We start from the raw sequence: 22,807 nt of genomic DNA on the forward strand, positions 1-22,807 counted from the left end.
AAGCTTTTCTTGCCTTTCTTTGTACATACAGGCACGACGTTGAGCACCGAATACCAGTAAATACCATGAGATGGTACCATGAGGTGACGTCCAATCTTCCATTCTACTTACCAAAGTTCAACTTAAATACAACTAAAAATTTCACTGTTATACATGCACATCAAACAGTGTGGAATAATTTTGCTGGTATTGCATAGCAATTTGCTATGCATATTGGATATGACTGCTATACAAAGTGTTATTTGAGTAGCAATTTCATTACATAGAATAGTATACCATTTTGCTCAAAATATACCTACTGCATGTCCATTGACAAAAATTGCTATTCAATTTCAATAAGGGAAATAATTTCCTGTACTGATAGAAATGAAATGCTGATGGAAAATTTTCATTTTCCACCTGGTTTTATGGACTCTCTGGAATTTGTCCTGCACACATTTCGTGTTGCTAACAATACACTACTGCATGGGCATATCTCAGGAATGTCTTGGCTTGCTGTCATGATGTACTATGACAAAAAACAATATGAACGAAATTTACAAATTGGTCTTTTGCTATAATGAATAGGCATTTTCACATCAGCCCGATAAAAAGCCAAGCTCGAAATATTTTCTGCGATTGCGAATTAGAGCGATATTTCATTTCTTATTCACATCAGTCCGAAGAGGGGGTAGCCCGAATAGTTAAAAATTTTAAAATAGCTAATTCGACAGCTGAGTATGTGCAAACAGCATCAGTAATGTGTGTGCCCTCTCAAAAATTCCTCATGATTTGTGTGCAGTTTGCCTCGGTCGATCGGGTCACACACGCTAGGCATGATGGGATTCATCGCACTAATTTCTCGAGTCGTTTTCACATTATCAAATAGCGCACTACTATCCCGCTATTTCAGAAATTTCCCGAGTTGGACTCGAGAAATTTTCTCGATCAGAGCGATACAACTAGCGTGTTAATTTGTGTTTACATTATCAAATAGCACGCTATTTCGCTATCGGGAAAATTTCCAAAGTCAGAAAATAGCACGCTATTTCGAAACATCGGGCTGATGTGAAAACGCCTAATGAGTCAGCAGAGTGAGAATGCCTGTAATATTGACCACAACTGTGCTCTGACATCGAGTTACCCTGATAAAGTGGCAGACATTCGGAAATGCACACTAAGGTGATTTCGGCAAAAATGACTTGAATACTTGTTTAAACGTTCAAAATTTGAATGAGTGTCACAGTCAGTGACTGCATACAAATTTTAATTTTGTTTATCTTTATGAAGCCTGCTGCTATAAATGGTGCTTTCAATTAACCTATTGTGTTTAAATGCTTAATCTCCTGCCATGGTTGGTTGCAATCTAATCTGCAAAGCTGGTATTCTTAAAACTGTGCCGATGTCTACAGACAGGCTTCCCACAGTTCAGCATTAGGTTTGTGAGACTAAAGTGGGGCACATTATATATTACTGGGTAGGTGGATAGCTTGAATCAGAAAGAAAAAAACAAAATTTGGCAACCTGTAGCAGGTTTTCATGTTGATGGGCCACATGCTGGTTGCTCAGAGCAAGGAGGGAGTTTACACTGCACAGAAACAAATGACTTAACGTCCTTCTGTATCTCAATATGAATGAAAAGAAGCAACAGTGTTGTTGGCACTTAGATTAAACTTCCAACGCCCTGGATTTCTTTCGGACAATCCCATCTAGGAAGTCCTGTCCTCCCTCCGTTAATTCCTCGTCAAAGTATTCCATGTTCCAGAGCAGGATGTACCATCCCAGGCGTTCTTGTCCCGTGAACCGCGCCGGCGAGTTGGCGTAGCCGCCAATCAGATCGTTGAACCCCTTGCCAAGGGTGATGAGGGTGGGACGGCCGAGACGGTGGGATGACAAGGCGGCGGCGGGTTCGGGACCGTCCATGACGGAGTCCGCGGGGTCGTCCGGCGCCATGATGTGGTGGGGGCTGATGGGGTGCGGGACGATGGGCACGGTGAATTTGACCGGACCCTCGTGACAGGACAGGAGGATGACCGGGGCCAGGGAGGAGGCATCCAGGACCAGCAAGTGACCACAGGACACGCCCACGTATAGGTGCTCACCACTCAGACACATGGAGTTCACCTGCGACTTGAAGGCTGTCATCAGCAACAACACAGAAGTTCATACAGTCATTGTGCAAGGTATTATTCAAGGTTAAATGAATGTTATAGTTTTGGTTGAGGTGGGAGATTCAGATTTTAACCCGTTGAAGACAGACTGATTTTGCTACAACATGCATTTCCAATAGACCCCTACTTGAGTATTCTCAGGATTTGTCCTCTACAGTTTAACTTTTTGTGAGATGATTAAAAACCACTTATGAAATATTAAAGGGAATACCATTCTATGAGGAATTCAAAGATTATTGGATGAAAATCAGTGAGAAATGGCTGAGATATCAAAATAAAGCAAAACAAAGTGGTCCTAATAAAACGTGGGTCACACCTTTCATTAGGAACTCTTTGTTTTTGGATTAGTCAGCCATTCCAAAACCAATTTTCATCAAATAAACTATGAATTCCTCTTAGAATTGCATGTTTTTTTCATTATTCATAAGAGGTTTTTCATTATCTAACAAAAATAGTTGGGAACCTGAAACCCCATCTCACCCAAAACTATACCATCCCTTTAATACATTAAAGGGATCGTATAGTTTTGGTTGAGACCTAATTTCAGGTTTCTACCATTTTTTTGGTGAGATAATGAGAAACCTCTTATGAAATATGAAAGAGCATGTAATTCTATGAGGAATTCAATGTTTATTTGATGAAAATTGGTTTTGAAATGGCTGAGATATCCAAAAAAGAGTGATTCTAATGAAGTGTGGGACCCACACTTTATTATGATTGCTTTGTTTTACTTTGTTTGTGGATGTTTCAGTCATTCCAAACCCGATTTTCATCAAATAAACTTAATTGAATTCCTCTTAAAATGGTATGTTCTGTGCAACATCATAAGTGCTTTCTTGGTATCTCGCAAAAAGTTAAAAGCCCAATTCTCATCTCCACCAATACTGTACCATCCCTTTAATTGTGCAAGTTACATGCATTCAAGGTTACTTGTATCTCCCCAAGACAGCTTTTCAAGCCCTGAGGGCAGAATATTCTAAATATTTAGAACAAGAAACATCAACATTATGTTAGATTACTCAGTCACAGTACCTTGAGACATTACATAAACCGTCAACTTTAATTTTCTGTCGTGGCAGCCATTTTTCAATCACCAAACCAAACATCATACACTGGGCGGCTTCTGGGTCTCATACGTGCACTTCACACCAAATCTTATCTTGTCCTGCTTTCGAATACTATGTCCATAAACTTCACAAATCATCTGTCACTTATTTTAGCATTGTACAAATTAAACATGCACACTTGTTTTGCTAATTACGCTAGAAATATTGTTTGCCATTTGGTTTGCCTCAATTTTTTTTTCCCTCAAGGAAATAATCTACAATATAAGACTATGATATAAGACATTGACATAAATAATTTATTTACGTTGATGCACCGCAATTTGTCAATCAGGTGCAATAAAAACATCTCAACAGAAGAATTCCATGAATTTGAATGATTATGCAGTATCCCATGCATGCTGCATTGTATAAGGATTAGAACCAGCACTGGCTGTCTGGCCGGAGCTCAGTGGTCTACTGGAGAAAACACCTGTCCAGAGATCATAAGTTCAAATCCTGTTCAAGTATGTACACCCATGATTTCTTTCATCATGATGGCTACTGCTATGACACTGATCTATTCAGTGCTTATTAACCCGTTGAGGACGGACTGATTTTGCTACAACACGTATTTCCCATTGACACCTGCCCGAGTATACTCGGGACTCGTCCTCAACGGGTTAACGTCCATGTAGGGCAATTTGTCAATCAGTTGCGAATAAAAACATCTCAATGGAAGAATTTCATGAATTGGAACATAAGATTTCCAATCAACAGTCTTTACTATAAGTGATATGGGGTTTACCATCAACTCTTTCATTCATAATATGTACCAGTAGCCTACGTCCTTTTACCACCGAGCATTGTCTGGAATAAGAAAAGACAACAACACTACAGACAACTCACCACTCATGGGTCGGTGACTCTGTCGCCCTCTAGGTTTGGGGTTTGATCGACACGTTGCGATTGTAGACACAATGTCCATTCTATTTTCAATCGCCTTCGTGTCTGTGTTCCACTTGTACACAATAGGGCCTAGATGGGGAAGCAAGCAACACACAGAAAGGCATAAATGTATGTGTATTTAGTAGTATTTTCATAATTTCTCCACATAAAGATGGTAATAAGAAAACAATCATATGAATAATACAAAATGAAATGTGAAATCTAAATGAATGCAAAGAATTTCTAAGTCTTGTGTTGACAGAAGATGAAGCTAATGTCCAGGCATCAGTATAAAATTGAATGAACATTTTCTGATCATGAAAACCTGTGCTCAATCCTATCTATTTTATAGCAAAATAACAATCAAACTGAAAACTTGTGAGATAAGGGAAAGGAAAATAGGTTCTGAAATTTTTGTGAACAGGAAATAGTGTGAATGTCAGTCCTTACTGTATTCTCTGCTTTGGAATATTTAAGAGTGCACACTAAAGTTTAAAAAAAAAAAGTTAAGACAGGTGAGAAAACAGACCTGGTTGTACATAGGACCACACATACTGCAGCCCCATGTGTTCCTGGATGTGGAGGTCATAGGTCACCATCTGGGTCACGGGAGCCATGGGAAGGGGGTCCTGCAGGTGACAGACAGTGACCTGGGCCGTCGACAGGTTCCCTGCATCTAAGATGGTGATGTAGCCATCGGTCTGGCCACACCACAACTCATAGGATCTACATATTAGGAGGAGGGGAAAAAAAGGACACTATAAATTCAAATAAAGCTCGAAACTTTTCATTATACCAATGACTAAGTTTTATGTCTTCTTTTCAGTGGGATACCGATATCTGCATTTATTTAATACTAATCAGCATATCAATATATTTTTTGTGCCTTGTTTAGATATAAAACAACATATACACATGTATGTGCATGAATTATTAAAACAATTTATAAAGGAATGAATAAGATATCATTTCAACATTTTTACTAAACAAAGTTTGACATTATGGTTTCTTATAAAACATTTTTTCCCCTACAAAACTTCACATGTGAACAATACACAGGTGGTTGAAATGACACAATTTTGCCCTGTTGTGTGATTCCTTTACTGAGGTGACATTCATGCACATCACATTGTAAATCTTTGCTTTTAGTGCAATTAAAGGTTTTTTCCCTCTTATTTTTTTCTTTTTTGCACATCCTACCTGTGACTGCCGCTCTTTTTCAGGACAAGACTCATGGCAACGATCTCCCGGCCCACGTCCACGTAGTGAAACCCGTCGGACTCCAACGAGGGCGCACCGTTCCCGTCCTCCTGCCTGAATGCCACCTCGTGGTCTGCTGCTATGGCAACCAGTTGAAGGGGTGGGATGTGCACCATGACCTTGGCTGAACGGGGCTTGCTCTTATACTGGGGGAGGGAGAGCTGCGTCACTTCGCTTGGGTAGGCAAACCTTCCATTGCTGCAATGAATAATTAATGGTATCAGATAAGGTACCTCATTAGTATTGTTTATGGTAATACTCTTGTACATCAACCTTCCTTTCAGTTACAAGCGTCACTTTGATGGCTATCTATGTGTCAATATACTTTCTTATTTGTATCTATTTCTATTTCTAAAGATATAAGGTTCCTCCAAGATGCATAAAGCTTTTTTTTTGTAAATATCTATCCTGTAGTACAAGATGCATAAAGCCTTTTTTGTAAATATCTATCCTGTAATGTTTAAAAACATCACATTATGTTCAACGATTCACATAAACTCTTAAGACTAAAACATACTAGTTGAATTAAGATTATTTCGTGTAAGAGTATTGTGCTTACATATTTAAAGTACTGCCTGAAAAAAACAAGAAAAAGAATATAATATGAACAGAAAAAATTCAAGGTTATATCTACGCAACACTTCACTGCCATAGTATTGGCATGTCATGGTACTGAAGGGAATAGTTATGGAACTCTTTCTGTAACATTCAGTATACAAGTACACAAAGTGGAGAATTCTGTTTGGGTTACTGAAGCTAGTCTAAGTAATAACCATGAATGATGCAGAGAATAAATCGTCAGTTGAGAATGAGAAGGGTGTAAATTGTCTCGAACACTATACGTTGTAGGTTTAGTGGCAACTTAACGCCCTTATCATTCTCACCTGATATAATGATTTTATGGTCAATCTATTCTATAATTCTTTAAAAAAAAAAAGAAGTTTTTTGTCTTTCTGCATTGGAGCTTCAACCCCTGTGGTCAAGTTTAAAACTCACTCATAGACCAGTATTGACCCCGTACTGAGGCCAAGCCACATAGTATCGGCAACTGGACACATGCACTGGATGAAGCCCCCAGACACGGTCAGCGTGAAGCAGGCGGTGTCATCGCTAGGGGTGCGGTCAATGTTCAGGATGACCACGGAGGACTGGTGCTCTTCTTCCACATTCTGGGTCATCCAGATGACCGGCAGGTTGGACACGCCTTCTACGGTGTCTGCAGAGGAAAGGGTCACAACAGGTGGTGGAGATCATACTTGGGTATAGATGAAATGTTAATGTTCAGCATTATGGCATATTCATATTTCAGACAGCGATTGTGAAGCTATTTCAATTGGGGCTGTGATATTCTGCTTATATGAAAAGAAGCTCTACTGAGCATCTCAATTTTAATTCTTGATACACTATATACTGTAATTGTAACTGATATATTTTTCATGCTAGTCATCTGTACGAAACTATGGTTTACCAACCAGTCAAGTACAAACATCTTCTGTTGAGTATCTCACAAAATGCTATCAAAAGAGGGGCTAGCATAACTCCTCATCACCTGGGATTTCTTGCCACAAATCTTCACTGACTGAGGGAAGTGGCAAATGACTAGTTCTCCCACAGATTAGTTTGCAGAGGCAGGTGGAGCAGATATGGTGCAAACTTGGCAGAGAAGCACATAAATATTTTTTCACAAAACCTTCACCCGACATATGGACAAATACCTCAACTAAAACCCATACACAAAGATGAACACACATAATGCACAGCTGCAAGCAGTTCAGTTATTTTTTGAGAGGCGTGGCCGCGAGCAGTTCAGGCTGCTAAAGAGGTCAACACACAAACATTAACTCTTAATATTAAATGGGTCAGTCAATTACAGGTTAGTGATTGGCTAAACACAGTCACGTGATGGAGGTACATTCGTTATGTTCGCCCGTGGGCGAACATTCTTGTAATGTTCTCCCATGGGAAAATATTTTCACGTAAAAAAATGACAGAAGGCCTAGGACCGCACGCGCACAGTGAATTTGGCTCTGGGTGAGCGAGCGATCAAGTGCGTTGTGCTGGTGGTTGACGTATTTGACGTATTTGACTAACCCATATAATATACCAGATGATGACTTTTGTTGTCGGGAATATGTACCAAACGTTCCAACCTCAGGGTTTGAAATGCTACTTCGGGAGGCTATAAGTCCCGAGACGAAGTCCCGAGACAAAGTCTCGGGACTTATAACCTCCCTCAATAGCATTTCAAACCCTTCGGGTGGAACATTTGGTATGTTCCCTCCCCCGCCATTCATCATCTATATAATGTACCATGGTTTAAACCCCCTGTGTGCCCTATCATTCTGAGATGACAATGTAGTCATGCTTTGGGAAAACAGTCTGTTTTTAAAACCTAGATAACTTCTGTAGATTTTTGTTTCCTGGGACATGACATGAGCAAAGTTGTAGAGAAAATGCCAAGCTTTGCTTTGATGTAAACTCTACGACAAATATACGATTGCTTTCATTCAAATGACCAGGAGGTACACTATTATAGGGGCATGACTTTTTGCCCACCAAAACAGTGACAGAAACTTAGAATTTACTCGCAAATCCAGTAGGGAACATCACTTGATAGTCAATCACCACACAAGATCCAAGCTACATGTGACAGGAATGGAATCACAAGAAACGACTCAATTGTACTGTGGCATTTAATTGGCAAACTATCAATCAGGTTTGTGCGTTTGAGCAGAATATGTGAACTTGGCACGCTGTCAACTGAGTCGGGCATGCAAACATGGCACACGAAGGGTTAAATGTTTCCCTTACCTCCATCTGGACTGTAGTCAGCGGTGGTGGCACTGACACAAGACACCATCTGTTTTTCTTCCAGGGACAGGACTTCCAGGAGGTTGGTGAACTCGGCTGTCCTGGAGATGTCCTTGATCTGCTCCATGGACGGCCGGTCCCGGGAATCCTGGGCCCAGCACCACATCAGCATGTCCAGCATGTAGGTGGGGTAGGACTTCTCCTGTAGGAGTGGAGCAGGTGGAATGGTGAGGAGGGAATGGGTGGGGTGGGGTGGGGGAAGAAACCATGCAACATAATTACTGTCAGTTTGAAAGCAAGGAAGAATTAGATATTTAAAGTGCATTACCAAACCATGTTGACTTTGGTTCCATGACATTTGCTCCTGTGACAATTGCTCCCATTAAATATCTGCACGCTAAGCCAAACATAATTCAGCTCACAAAAATAACCCCTAACCCTAATCCTAACCCTCTCACCAAACTATACCTGAGTACCTATCACAACTCTAACCCTAACCCTAAGTCCTTGGAGAAAATAAGACTGGAGCAACTGTCACAGGAGCAAATGTTGCGCCGTACTACATACAGTAAAGTCAGATTAACAGAATGGTAGACGAAGTTTCATCAAATCAAATCTAATAAAGATTGTTTTTGAGTTTCACATTTAAATCAAGACATGTTTTCACTGAATTATTGGCTGCCATCACATCTATGGGGTTGTTAATCTTTCATCGCACTACTGATGCAGGCAGTTTCGAGTATGCTGTGGATGCAGGTTGCACATAGCAACGCATCATCTACTCACAACCCAACCCAGATCCAGTGATGATACCTTTCTTGAGAGGACAGGCCGTTGCCCATCCTTGATGAGCTGTTTGATGACCTCCGACAGCCGACCAACGTCCTTCCCCACAAGACTCTCGAAGGGCCGCTGGAGCGACATCAGCTCGTAGAGGAACATACCAAATGAGAAGCAGTCAACCTATGGATGAGAAGACACAAGCGATGCAAACAAGTGTCAAGAAAGATGCTATTGTCTTACAACTGACTGCCCTGGTTTATTCGAGACTTTCCCCACAGGACAAATTTCCAATTTTATCAACGTTCAAAATAGACATGATCTACTTTGATTTGTAAAACTTTCCATGATATGTGTAGAGCTTGTGTAAGTGTGATCTATTTTCTATTTTGAATGAAAGACCACTTGTACTCATGAATCTCAGATTGAGATCAAGAACAGGTGGAATATTGCAACCAGAAAATGATATGATTTCTCCTAATACTATGTCCTTTCCTTCCCTCAAACATATCCTACCCATAAACAACAACAAATGCATGGACACTACTACTTCACATTCTTCACACTCCATAACTCCATCACTCTGATATACTTGCTGTTTGTCCAAACCCTGCATTAAAAGTAGAGGTAAAATATGGATGATAAATGGCACAAACTTTTCAAATTTCACTGACTAAGAGCTTTTGCAGTACTGGTACTCCTTTTCCCTAGAACCAGCACAGATTGTACATCCTGGTTCAACTTGTCACCTTTTCTGTGTATGTCTCCTTTCCATCGTACTGCACAATCTCTGGCGCCATGTAACCAGGTGTTCCACCGTACCCCTTGGTGCCGGACGGTAGTGCCGTCACGCTGATGCCGTAGTCGGCCAGCTTTATCTTGATGGGATGGGCCAGGTTGGGGCTGTAAGGATCTGGGAAGCGCCACACCAGGACATTCTCTGCCTTCAGGTCACGGTAGATGATGTCCTTACCGTGGAGGTAGGCCACTGCTGAAGACACCTAAAGGGGGAACATTCCAATGAGGCTGCCTCAGATGTCAATCAAGGTAGAATTTAAATTAAATATTACCGTTAGTGCACCTGGGGGGTGTTTCATAAAGCTGTTCGTAAAATTACGAACAGCTTACGAACGACTGGTGATCAGTTCTTGTGCTGAATTATGGAAATTCTGATAAGTATAGCACATCAGAACTGATCACCAGTCGCTCGTAAGTTGTTCGTAACTTTACGAACAGCTTTATGAAACAGGGCCCAGTTTTCAACAGGACCCAGATTTCGACACCCAGCAGATAATTCTTATAAAATTTTATACTCAATACAAACGTCTGACTTCAGCAATCAACCAAGTTATCAATCACATTTCTAGTCTTATATAAACACCGTTTGTCACTTGTCAGCATAATCCGACGGTAGAATATTTAGGAAAAAAGCAACACAGTGTCAGCAGAAATGTTAATGTCAGCCATTTTTAGGGGTTCAAAACAATATGACGCATTTTGTATACATCGCCGTAAAATCAAATTCACCCGTGCCGGTTATCTTGCTTCAGTATCAGTTTGTTTGCCAAATCTTGATGTTTTATTTCATAATCGTCTTTAGTAATTTCATGGCTGAATTCGTGATAAATGAGCAAACTTGTAGAAAGAGTTGGCTTTGAGAATGTGGCACCAGATTTCGACATTCCCATATCAAGACACGTTATAGAGGAAACAACAAGTTCTTGCGCCGGTATGATTGCTAGTTTGCGTCCACAATGCAGTGTACGCGTACTGTACGCGCCATGTGATTTCTGTGTGATGCGCGCTGTGATTGTGTCGAAAAATGATGCTGGGTGTCGAAATCTGATGCCAGCGACGGCGTGACGGAAATCGCTTAAAAATTGAACGCGAGTGCATTCTAATGGGAATTCGTTTAAGGCATATTATTATTGGCCTTTGTAGCTCAACTTCATATCGAAATTCCGAGGTAAAACGGTGCGGTATTGATGGTAAACAAGGAAATGTGCTAAAGTGTCGAAAACCGGTACCTTTACTGTACTCAATACTTCCATCCCTACTGTGTCAGCATGGCCTTCCTGTTGGACTGAGGTACATTGCTACACCTGAGTGGGCTTGCCAAATTAACAGCTAGATCAAGTTTGGATGGACTACTGAATGCTGAAGACAAAACATGGCAAGTTCCAGGCTAAGCAGTTGGGCACAGAAAGGTTTAAACAGACTCCAAAATAAGAAAATGTGACAGGTTAAGGCCCAGCTGACTGAGAACTAAGACATCAACAACAATGCATCTCTGCCAAGAACAGACTGATCAGACATACCTGGACTACAAGCTGCTGCAACGTCTGGGGTGACAGCCTGGCCCCAACCCTCTTGAAGTTCTCCAGCTTGGTATCGAGGGCGCCCTGCGGTGCCAACTCCAGGATGAGGCACATGGGGTGCCGACAGAATCCCAGGAAGGGCACTATGTGGGGATGGTCCAGGTTGTTGATGATGGACAGTTCCTTACGCGCGGTGCGGTACGCCTCACAGGAGAACCGCAGCGGGTCGCGGTGCCACTTGGTGTTGTCGATCTCGTAGCGGCGCCGGTCAGTGTTGCCGGCGCCCTGGCCGGGTGGATAGGGCTGCAGCATCTTGACTGCAACGGGTCGCTTTGGCTCAGAATTCCTAGCCATGACTCCCTGGAAGACCAGACCAAAGGTTCCGCTTCCAAGAAGGCGGTGAATGTCCAAGGCTGACCTCTCCGTCAACATGGAGTGGCCAAGATCGGCATACATCTGCACATGGGGGAATTTACATGATAGTGAATTTCCTTCAGGATATATCAGCATGTTGCATTTAAAGACTAAACCACAATCATCAAGCCACTTAACTACTGATATCTTATGTACAAAGGCCCAAGGGAGATTAGTAAATTGAAGTTCTTTTAAGGAAACCAAGCCAAAACAAAAAGAGAAATTCTTTGTGATATTGTACATAATTTGACAAATGAAGGAGCATGCATTCTAGAAACTTCAAAATGAAAACCTGCAGTGTCTCTGTTGTGTACTGTGAAATTGTTTTCCTTGAATTACAGCTGGAGAAACATTCTATTGAGCTAGATTACTCTAGACAGGGCAGACATTTTCTTTTATACCCCCAAGAAGATGGCTTAATGTTGTCACTTTTCACATTCTCAACACAAATACTCAGGACTGGCCATTATATCAAAATAAATTCAGCTGTCCCTTGACTGCTAATGAAATGGAGACTTACCACATCTGGAGAGATTGCAGAGATAGCGACGTTCCCATGGTTTGGGCACTCCACGAACTCATTCCTCATGGACTGTAGGACCAGCTCCTCGAACAGGAAGCCGTAGACACAGATGCCGTAGGGCATGTCTGTACTCTTGTGCATGGAGCTCACCATGGTGTTGTCAAGGCCCGTCTCAAACGGTGCTATTTCACTACCAGCATCAGGCTCTACTCCCAGCTCACTGCAAGTGTCTGCCTGGGGCAGCTCTCGCTCACAGTCAATGTCCGTTTGGAGTGTGAGGTCGCCGTCGGCAGAGAGCCGTGCGATCGTGGCCGCGATCCGATCTTTACGCTGGAGCGCCAGTGCACGCCGCCTCGGAATGAGATGCTTGAAAGTTACTGACCCGGGAATTTCATCTGAGAGACGTGGGTAGGAGCACGAGAGTCCGCAGCAGAGCTTGCTACGCTCGCCGGTGTTGGTTTGGAACATCTGCGCCTCAGCCGAACTGATGGAGGACCAGAGGAGAGGTGAGTCAGTGCCTGCGCGCACTGCTGCCTCTGCATCGGCTGTATGGACAAACTCCCACTCGGAGACATCCACTTCGTCTAGACTGGGCTTGTTGTAGTCCCGCCAGCAGCGATGACAGGGCACCACCCTCGTGATGAACAGCTCCCCTTCAAAGGTTGTCCCCAGGGGCTCACAGAGATTGGGGTAGAAGTTTTCGATAAGGGTGTCGATCAGATCTATGATTGTTGACAGCAAGCGGGACATAATTTCTAACGACGTTGTGATCTTCACAGAATCAGAGCAAGAGCTTCCGGCCATGTCTGGCTTGTGAGTCACTTCCAATGACTGGTTTGGAATAAGGATTTCCAGCTGACCACTCCTTGACAGAGACACTTCCCTTGTACAACTGTCAGGGTCATCCGTCAAACTTAGCACTTGAACAGACTCTGGTCTCCTCTCTCTTTCAAACACAGAACTCAAAAGCTTCTCACGGACGATTGCCTTTACGTGAAACACAGTCACTGTCATGAATTTCAGTTCAATGCCAGTTTGCCAGCACACCCACTGAAACTCGTTGGCAAACTCAGTCAGGATGCTGTCTCCAAAGAACTCACGCACATCTGAAGAAAGTACATAGACGGAGTTGATGATGTCAGGGATCATCTGGTCGGACAGGAACCTGCTGATGAGGTGGGACCAGAATCCACTGGGAATGTACTGTAAGATGTACAGCCTCCGGATGGCTGTCTTGAGGTTCTCCACGGGGGTGAACTTGAAGTTGTCGAAGGGTCCGGGCACCTTGTCATCTACAGCCTGCATGGATACAAGGGCAATGTCTGCTCTGTCCAGCTTTCCCCTTACTGCCATGGCAACATCTCCCATACTGGGACTCTTTGGTATGGATGCCTTCTTCATGAAGTCAAAAGTGGTCTGAAAGGAAGTGTCAACGACGTCCAACCCCAGCGTCGGAGACATGCCATCCTTGAAGAACTCGCAGGGAGGTGATGATGCACAGTTGGCCATGCGGGCCTTCACCTGCAGGTTCTTCCTGGTTGGGACTGGGATGGACATGGACCCTGGCCCTCTTTCTGGAGCCTCACCGACTGCACAGGGAGATGGCTCCCTTCCCTGGGATTCTTCTCGATGCATCCGTGATGGGGAAGGGCTGTGGCCTCGGACAGCCTTCCTGTTCCATCTCTCGGTGGGGGAACTCTGGCTGGGTGATATCTGATTGGGAGATGGACTCCTTGGACCAGTCTTCTTGTACACCTGTTTTTAAAGAAGCATGCATCCAAGGATATCTACATTAGGGCCTTCTCACCTACAGTATTCAGTTTACACAGGCTTATACAAAGAATATTTGATCTAGTTCTATAATCATATCTTACACTGATTAAATCTCTGGGACTTGATGAAAATGACATTTTCATTGAAATACTTACACAACCATTTATGGGATAAAGTGTGCTTCTTTCATGCATTTTTAAGCATCGGTTTTGATCCATAACCTGATGTGTCACATGTGATGCTTCCTGTTCAGATATATGAGTAGATTTGGTGCATATGAAAGATGAAACACCTTAAACATGGCGACTTTCGAAATTTGAAAAAAAAACAAACCTAAGCTACAGCCTATCAGCTTAAAAATATCTTAAGACCATCATAAACCACATAACCATGGTAAAATTGCTCTTGCAATGGTGTCATACGTATGTTCATTGATGCATCAGAGCTCATGAAACTCTGTGACTGATAAAGGTTACTTGATTTTCAGATAACAAAGGTGCAACATTATAACACAGAAGTATAATCTTAAAGTCATTCAACATAGGTAGGTATTGGTGTGCAACCCGATAGATAATGTCCTTTTACATGTACTTTAATGTAGGGTGAAAAAAACACAAGGCAGTACTAAGTACACAAAGAGCAGCACCAAAGTTTACAAGTTTGTGGAGGTCTGCTCACCCGAGTGGAGTCACTACGGCTCCTGAAGACCGGTATAACGGTGGTACCCAGCCCCTCCTGAGGGAGGCGAGATGGGATCAGGAGGTGTTTGGAGTCATAGGTCACCGCCACCTCAAATTTGTTCAGCAGGCTGATTATGAACTCCTTCACACTTGAGTCCTCAAACTTCCGGTGGAGGTCGCGGACCAACATCACTCCTTCATCAACAAGGGAGAATCAAATGTAAAACTAGAAAAGCACTCTGATAGCGCAGACCTCTGCCACGCAGCTCATTTCCATCCATACATGCACGCTGAAAATTGCCCAATTTCCCAATGTAGAAGCTTTTTGCAAACCTCAAATACACTCAGCTTGAACTCCCAAGTTCATTGACCCAATCTGCCAAACTATAAAAAAAGAATCTTTGAAAAATTCATAAAAATTCCTGGATTACATCCAAAATTCAATCATCTGTTCCTTGTGTCATTATCAACTATTCGTGCAAGTTTCAACCAAGTCTGTTCACAACTTTTTGAGTAATTTTGCACAGTACACAGAGACAAACAAATGCTGACAAAACATAACCTCCTTCCTTGGCAGAGGGTTGATTTTACCTTTTTTTTTCTCGAAGACAACTTGACACCAATTAATACAAACAGCAAGAATCTATAACTTCATGATACACTGACATAAAACTGACTAGGCAGAATGTTGGAAATATCAAAATTGGCATGGTGACAGTAAAGTATAATGCCTTGAAATGAAATGGAGAAACAAAGGAAGAGTTTCATTGCCAAACTAGTTAACTCTATTCTTGTTAATTTGAGATATTTGCGCTTAAAGGGATCGTACAGTTTTGGTTGAGACCCATTTTTAGGTTTCTAAATTTTTTTGGTGAGATAATGAGAAACCTCTTATGAAATATGAAAGAATAGGAATTCAATGTTTATTTGATGAAAATTGGTTTTGAACTGGCTGAGACATCCAAAAAAGAGCGATTCTAGTAAGTGTGGGACCCACACTTTATTACAAAATTCCTTTGTTTTACTTTGTTTTTGGATGTTTCAGTCATTCCAAACCCGATTTTCATCAAATAAACTGTGAGACTCTTAAAATGGTATGCTCTGTACTACATCATAAGTGTTTTCTTGGTATTTCGCAAAGAGTTAAAAGCCCAATTCTCATCTCCACCAATACTGTACCATCCCTTTAAAGCTGCTAACAAAACAAAGAAAATCATGGGAAAATATGGGATATCTTTCATCATAACTTCATTAAAATTCCTTGTTTTTTGACAAGTGTGGCATTGCTGGAGAGGTTTTAAGTTGTTTCATCCGATGATGGACTTAATGAAAATTATTATTTTTCAAATGGCACTTAGCCCATTTTGTGGTCAAACTCTTCAAATGCCGATTCACAGATCTTATGAAAGAGGCTTATAATATTACCTTTCTTGACATCTGGATTGATTTCCGGGATAGTGACCACCTTGGCCAACGTGTCGCACAGCCACTGGGGGTCTAGAAAGAAGTAATCGTTCAGCATGGAGTCTTCATAGTGTAGCAAGATGCCTGGCGTGATGAGAAATAACAAAAAAAACAACAACACAGTTATTAGTTAAAACTCTCCTTGACCCGTTGAGGACGGTTTGATTTCGCTACAACAAGCATTTCCCATAGACACTCTCCTGAGTATACTCGGGACTCGTCCTTGACTGGTTAATACAATAGTTAGATTAAGTTTGAACAAAAGCTGAGTACATATTCATTGATCACTGTGGTATTAGGATTCCGCATACTATCAAAGAAGAAGAGTATGTAATGAAATCATCAAGGGTTTAACTAGGATTCACATCTGACAATAAGAGCACCAGGTAAATGCTGATACCGGTAGCCCTAATGAAAAATACACACAATGCTGCTCCATAGTGCAAGAAATCTGACAATGCAAATGAGAGATGCACATACAGACATGCATGAAATTCTAACTTCAACTTTAAATGGACACACCTAAGAGGAACTTCTTTCAACCTGATATTTACTGAAACCAACAACACGTCGAACTTTTTTTTTGTAGAAAATAATTACTATTTAAAGGGACTGTACAGTACTGGTTGAGGTGAGGATTCAGGTTTATAACATTTTTTTTTTGGTGAGATAATGAGAAACCTCTTATGGAATATGAAAGACCATGTAATTGCAAGAGGAATTCAATGTTTATTTGTTAAAAATTGGTTTTGAAATGGCCAAGATATCCAAAACAGAGCGATCCTAATAAAGTGTGGGACCCACATTTTATTACGATCATTTTGTTTTACTTTGTTTTTTGATGTTTCAGCTATTCCAAACCCGATTTTGATCAAATAAACTTTGAATTCCTCTTAAAATGGTATGCTCTGTACTATTTCATAAGTGTTTTCTTGGTATCTCAGAAAAAAAGTTAAAGCCCAATTTTCATCTCTACCAATACTGTACCATCCCTTTAAATAATTTACACATTTCAGCTTTAATATTCCATGTAACTATCGGCACTGATAGATGACAAGTGGAGCTAGTATGATGCATTACAATTTGCTGATTGGATAAAAACTGAAACTAAGTATCATCTACATAGTCATGGTACGAAGCATGTAGATTTTTCCTAGCATCTCCTCGCTCCAATGCCTTGCTCACCATTATTGTGCAGGAACCTGGTTGCCTGTAACAACTCCTCCTTGTCGTGGAAGGAGATTTGTGACTGCTCCACCATCATCCGCATCACCTCCGCTCTATCAGAAAAAGATGGAGTAAGACCAATTAAGATGCCTCATTTCCTCCACAGAATTTCACGTAATTGTATCACTAACCCTTTTGCACTTATTAAATTTGCTTGATTTGCCATTAATGATGCTTTTTCACCAGCATTTAGTTATCCAGCCAAACTTACCAGCAACTATAACACCAATTAAAATGGTGTTGCTTTTCTTATACTGTAAAACGAGGAATGCTCGTGTGCATTTTAATTTCATAATTTCGCAAGAGCCAAGATTCGCGAAATTAAAAACGAATGTTAGCGGCAACTCGCGAAAATTTCATGCCGCAAAAAAGGCCGTAGGCTCCAATTCATGAAAATTTCACGCCGCAAAAAATATTGTGTTTTACAGTTATCACAAAAATGTCGACATATTGTCTGAGCGGCTTGACAGATACTGATGTTTATGTATCCTATTGTATAAAAAGCACTAGCCTATGTCATATTCCAGAATATTACTTATTCAATCTTGGCATGCAAGTGTCACATGTGTGTTGTAACATTTTGCGATGCCATGCTGAATCGTCTGACTTACTTGTACTCCGTGGCATGCAGCACGGGTTCCCGCTTCGCCGCTCTCATGTCCCTCGCAATCTGCATCACCGCTTTCTCCAGGGCCAGGTAGGACGTCGGCACTCGCTGCATCAGCAAGGGCTCCCTCTCTCGACCCTCTGGATTGTTTGGGACGACACAGAGAGTCATTGTTGCCCATTAGATCCTGAATGAAATTGGGTGCGTATGGCTGCATGTTTGACAGATTCTGCAGGTTTTTTTTTCTCCATTCATTTTTGGTTACAGGTGTACTGTATATAAGCTGTTATTTTCACGAGGGTTTAATTTTTGCGAATTTTGCCAATCACAGTTGGATCGCGAATTTAACAACATGCGAAAATGTCTCCATGCACTGTGTTAATAGAGCATTAAAGTAAGCGTCGGCGTCGATTCGCGAAAACAACATCGCGCAAAAATGTCTATGACCTTGTTATTCGCGAAAATATCTGTACGCGAAAATAACAGCGTATACAGTATACAGAGGCTTCTACTTTTCATGGATGGTTCAACGTGCATTGATATCATAAGTAAACCCATTGAGGACAGGCTGATATTGCTACAACAAGCATTTCCCATAGATGCCTGCTCGAGTATACCAGTACTTGGGACTTGTCTTCAACAGGTAAAAAGGGATAGTACAGTATTGGTGGGGATGAGAATTTGGCTTTTAACTTTTTGCGAGATAACAAGGAAACACTTATGAAATAGTACAGAGCATACCATTTTAAGAGGAATTCAAAGTTTGATTTGATGAAAATCGGGTTTGGCATTACTGAAACATCCAAAAACAAAGTAAAACAAAGCGATCGTAAAAAAAGTGTGGGTCCCACACTTATTAGAATCGCTCTGTTGTGGATATCTCGGCCATTTCAAAACCAATTTTCATCAAGTAAATGTTGAATTCCTCATAGAATTACGTGCTCTTTCATATTTCATAAGAGGTTTCTCATTATCTCACCAAAAAATGTTAGAAATCCGAAATTAGGTCTCAACCCAAACTATACGATCCCTTTAAAGTAAATATGCACTGGATGCTGAAAACAATGACATATATTTTGTCCTACAGAGAAACTTATATCGTGGGCACTGATTTGAGATACATAGATGGAGTAGGCAAAAATCTACTCTTATAAAAATGAGATCCTCTTCTCTTCTAAACTACTGAGGATTTTAAGCTGAATGATGAAGCTGTTATTGCTAAAATAAAAAGCAATGCATGCAGTCAGCAGGGATTTTCTTTCATACATATTAAAGTAGGCTCCACATCTAAGACTTTGCAGGCAATTCTGTGATTCCATTGAAAATACTGCAGATTCACCTGTGAGTGTGTAGGCGGTGTCATAGACGAGATCCCGTAGCGTGTTGACGTTGTAGGACTTGGAGCCCGCCGCACAGCTGACCTCCACGCAGGCGATCACATGGGGGAGCCCTGCGTCCTGTGGGTGGGCGATGTTGATGAAGCGGTCGAAGATGGTGCGCTTCAGGTCTGGCCAGTACTCCTTGGAGAAGCGCTTGTCCCGCATTATGATGTCATAATGGGTGCCGACAATGATGACTGGAGAGTTTGGCGCCCTAGCCTGTTAAAGAGAAGGGAAAATATTCATCCAATTTCAGACCTTGTACTATTCTTTCCACAGTGACACATGTGATACCTTCCCCACAATAAATGACATTGTTAGACACTCATCATAACCTGTCGAGGATGAGTCTCAAGTATACTCAGGCATGTGTTTATGGGAAATGCATGTTGCAGCAAAATCAGTCCGTCCTCAACGGGTTAAGGATCCATCGTTCTACGTTGTCACAATTAAAAGGGTTGACAAAGGACGATGTCATTCAACTCATTTCTTTTTTCGATAGAATATTTATACAGCGAATTATAATTTTGAAAGATGTAAATCCCCTTAACTGGTTGAGGACGAGTCCCAGTATACTCGGGCAAGCGTCTATGGGAAATGCGTGTTGTAGCAAAATCAAACCAAATCAAATCAAACCTGGATGTTCACGAGCCACTGCTGCAGCTCATTGATGACCTTTGACCCATCAGTTATCTTGAAGACGACCAGGTAGAGAGAGCGCTTGGTTAGAAAGTACTGGTGTGTGGCGTAGAACTCTTGCTGGAAACACACAAAGAAGAAAAGTAGAAAGCATTTTCTTTTTGGCAAAAATGAGCAAACTTTCACTGTGGCACCACTGCAATATAAAGCACTAATAAATGTGTGCGCACGCACACACACACACACACACACACACACACACCACATAAAGCAATCTGTTTCCTTTTGGAATCATATGAGAAATGGTAATAACATGTTCTGGTATGTGTTGTAAGTCAATATCATCGGAAATGGATATCAGTTTTAAAAGATTGTCTACTACATCCAACTTACATGATGGTGCATTCACATAATATGCAGGTTTGTCTGAATAGTTGTTGTTGTTTCTTTTCATCTGTTTGTGGAAAAGCATGAACCTACTGTGTCATGTCCAAATGAAAGCTTTAGGCTTGCTTTAAAAATTTTTTTCATTAATTTTCAGCATTGTGTTTATAAATTTTCCATTTCTATATTAATTTTGTAAGTACCCTCGAGCCATATGGGAAGATAGATAGATTCAATCATTGTGTATTGCATAAACAAAAGGGCCAAAGGCAAGATAATGGCTATCACATGGTGGTCAGCCTTGTCCTGAGCCTACCTGTCCACCAAAGTCCCACGTGCTGAAAGTAACCTTGCCGTGCTTGCCCTTCCTTTTGCCGTACGTCCACTCGCAGACGTCCACCCCCACCGTGGACAGGTGCGTTCCCTTGAGGGTCTTACCCCCAATGTGGATGTTGCCTTGCCGCTCTGCAAAAGTCTGCAGACACAAGATTTGAAAAACACTATCAAAATGAGACAAATCATTCCATTATGGTTAGAAAAGAATGTAATTGGAATTGTATGTCTTTGTATAATCTTTCAAGTTTTTTTTTTTACCACATAAGGACATATGCACTATGTGTCATGTGCTATATAAGCACTATTAATTATCATTATCATTATAATCAATACGCCATAAATTTCTCCAGACAATATTTCTTAAATTGGGACATGCACAATAATTTTGAAAATGGCTGAATTTATGATTGAGAATGCCACTGATGCTACAAGAAAGAACCATTACCACAAATCAATGAAAGAGCATGGGACTTTTGATCAAATTTTACTCTTTTATTTCTTAAAAACGATAAAAGAAGATGACAGAGAGGAAGAAACAGATGAAACTAGAAATGTCGCTTTGGCGACTGGTATGCCTCCGCCATGATGCATGATTTTCCCAATAGGTCTAGATAGTACATGTGGACAATGTGTGATTACATTTTCACAAAATTGGCAAAGTATTGAAATGACAAGTTTGTCACAAATGTGTTGAATGTTCACCTTCCTTGACCTAGGTTTAATTGGATGAATAGGAGAGCATGTATCTAGGGATTTAAGGACTTAAACTCGACTTTGGCCCATTCGTACATTTAGGTATTGAGTAATTTTCAAGGTACAGGTGTGGAGAAAAAGTGCAATTTCTGAATTGAATAGTAAATTGTTACCATTTTCATCTCCCCCTTGACCCTAAAATTCATAAGATAATCACTTTCAGGTAGAACATGCATAATATGTACTAAGTTTCAAGATAACTTGAGCCACTTCCGAGATATGGAGGAAAAAGTTAGTTCAGCACTTTCACTTGATCTTTGACCTTTTGACCTTTGAGGCAAAAAAAGAAGGAAAAAAAAACTTTCCAGAGAATTTCGATTAGGTTACACATGTATGCATACACCAAGTGTAAAAAAAAAAAAAAAAATAACCCTGCTGGCATTGCATGATAGGAGGGAAATAGTAAAATTTTGAAGTGTTGCACTTGACCTTTGACCCCTGACCTTTGACCCCATGAACCCTACATTCTCTAGATAATCACTTCCAGTCAGTATATGTATATACTATGTTTCATGAAGATACTTTGAACAATTTTCCAAGGTATGGAGAAAAAAAAGAAGTTTTAATATTTTTACTTGACCTTTTGACCTTTGACCTTTGACCTCATGACCCAAACTTTCACCAGAGAATCTTAATTGGGTAATACATGTATACACTAAGTTTCAAGAAAATATCTTCAGGCATTCAATAGATATGGTGGAAATAGTGAAATTTTATGTATTTGACCCTGACCTTTTGACTTTTGACCTTTGACCTCATGACCCAAACTTTCACCAGAGAATCTTAATTGGGTAATACATGTATACACTAAGTTTCAAGAAAATATCTTCAGGCATTCAATAGATATGGTGGAAATAGTGAAATTTTATGTATTTGACCTTGACCTTTTGACCTTTGACCTTGAGCATGTGCACCCAAAAGTTGATAGGCACAACTTCACCCCCTAATACACATACATGCCAAGTTTCATTAGGATACCTCAACAGGTTTTGATAGTTACCTTGTCCACAAAATTCATTACGGACGGACGGACGGAAGGACGGACGGACGGAAGGACGGACGGACGGACAACCCGAAAACATAATGCCTCCGGCACCACTTCGTGGCGGAGGCATAAAAAGTGATGAATATCGAACATATAATATTAAATGTTATAAAAACTGTCTTACCCCAAGAGATTGGGCGAGATATGCCCCCATCCCATCTCGCCTTAACTCATTCAACAACGTTGTCTTGCCAATTCCAGCCTTCCCCACAAACATGAGCTTCATCCGGGTGTAAGGCTTGGCACTGTGATGAAGAAAAAAGAAAATATAAA

At 41.1% G+C, this 22,807-nt stretch overlaps 1 protein-coding gene across 1 annotated transcript in view; it reads right to left on the reverse strand.

The window, feature by feature from the left end:
* Positions 1 to 1,598: 1,598 nt before the first annotated feature.
* The window catches only part of LOC140242970 (leucine-rich repeat serine/threonine-protein kinase 1-like), an 89,501-nt gene continuing 68,292 nt past the window's right edge, over positions 1,599 to 22,807 (reverse strand). Inside the window, exons 9-26 of the mRNA XM_072322713.1 lie at positions 22,659 to 22,779; positions 20,717 to 20,875; positions 20,014 to 20,136; positions 19,338 to 19,596; positions 18,003 to 18,138; positions 17,350 to 17,444; positions 16,126 to 16,248; positions 14,699 to 14,895; positions 12,245 to 14,002; positions 11,311 to 11,766; positions 9,742 to 9,993; positions 9,026 to 9,175; positions 8,213 to 8,414; positions 6,398 to 6,617; positions 5,342 to 5,599; positions 4,671 to 4,867; positions 4,103 to 4,231; positions 1,599 to 2,117 (exon numbers count right to left, since the gene is read on the reverse strand). Of these exons, the coding sequence (XP_072178814.1) occupies positions 1,648 to 2,117; positions 4,103 to 4,231; positions 4,671 to 4,867; positions 5,342 to 5,599; positions 6,398 to 6,617; positions 8,213 to 8,414; positions 9,026 to 9,175; positions 9,742 to 9,993; positions 11,311 to 11,766; positions 12,245 to 14,002; positions 14,699 to 14,895; positions 16,126 to 16,248; positions 17,350 to 17,444; positions 18,003 to 18,138; positions 19,338 to 19,596; positions 20,014 to 20,136; positions 20,717 to 20,875; positions 22,659 to 22,779 (5,305 nt within the window). The 3' untranslated portion in view covers positions 1,599 to 1,647. The remainder of the gene's footprint in view (positions 2,118 to 4,102; positions 4,232 to 4,670; positions 4,868 to 5,341; positions 5,600 to 6,397; positions 6,618 to 8,212; positions 8,415 to 9,025; positions 9,176 to 9,741; positions 9,994 to 11,310; positions 11,767 to 12,244; positions 14,003 to 14,698; positions 14,896 to 16,125; positions 16,249 to 17,349; positions 17,445 to 18,002; positions 18,139 to 19,337; positions 19,597 to 20,013; positions 20,137 to 20,716; positions 20,876 to 22,658; positions 22,780 to 22,807) is intronic.

Source organism: Diadema setosum, chromosome 19, assembly GCF_964275005.1.
Source record: "Diadema setosum chromosome 19, eeDiaSeto1, whole genome shotgun sequence".
NCBI lineage: Eukaryota > Metazoa > Echinodermata > Echinoidea > Diadematoida > Diadematidae > Diadema > Diadema setosum.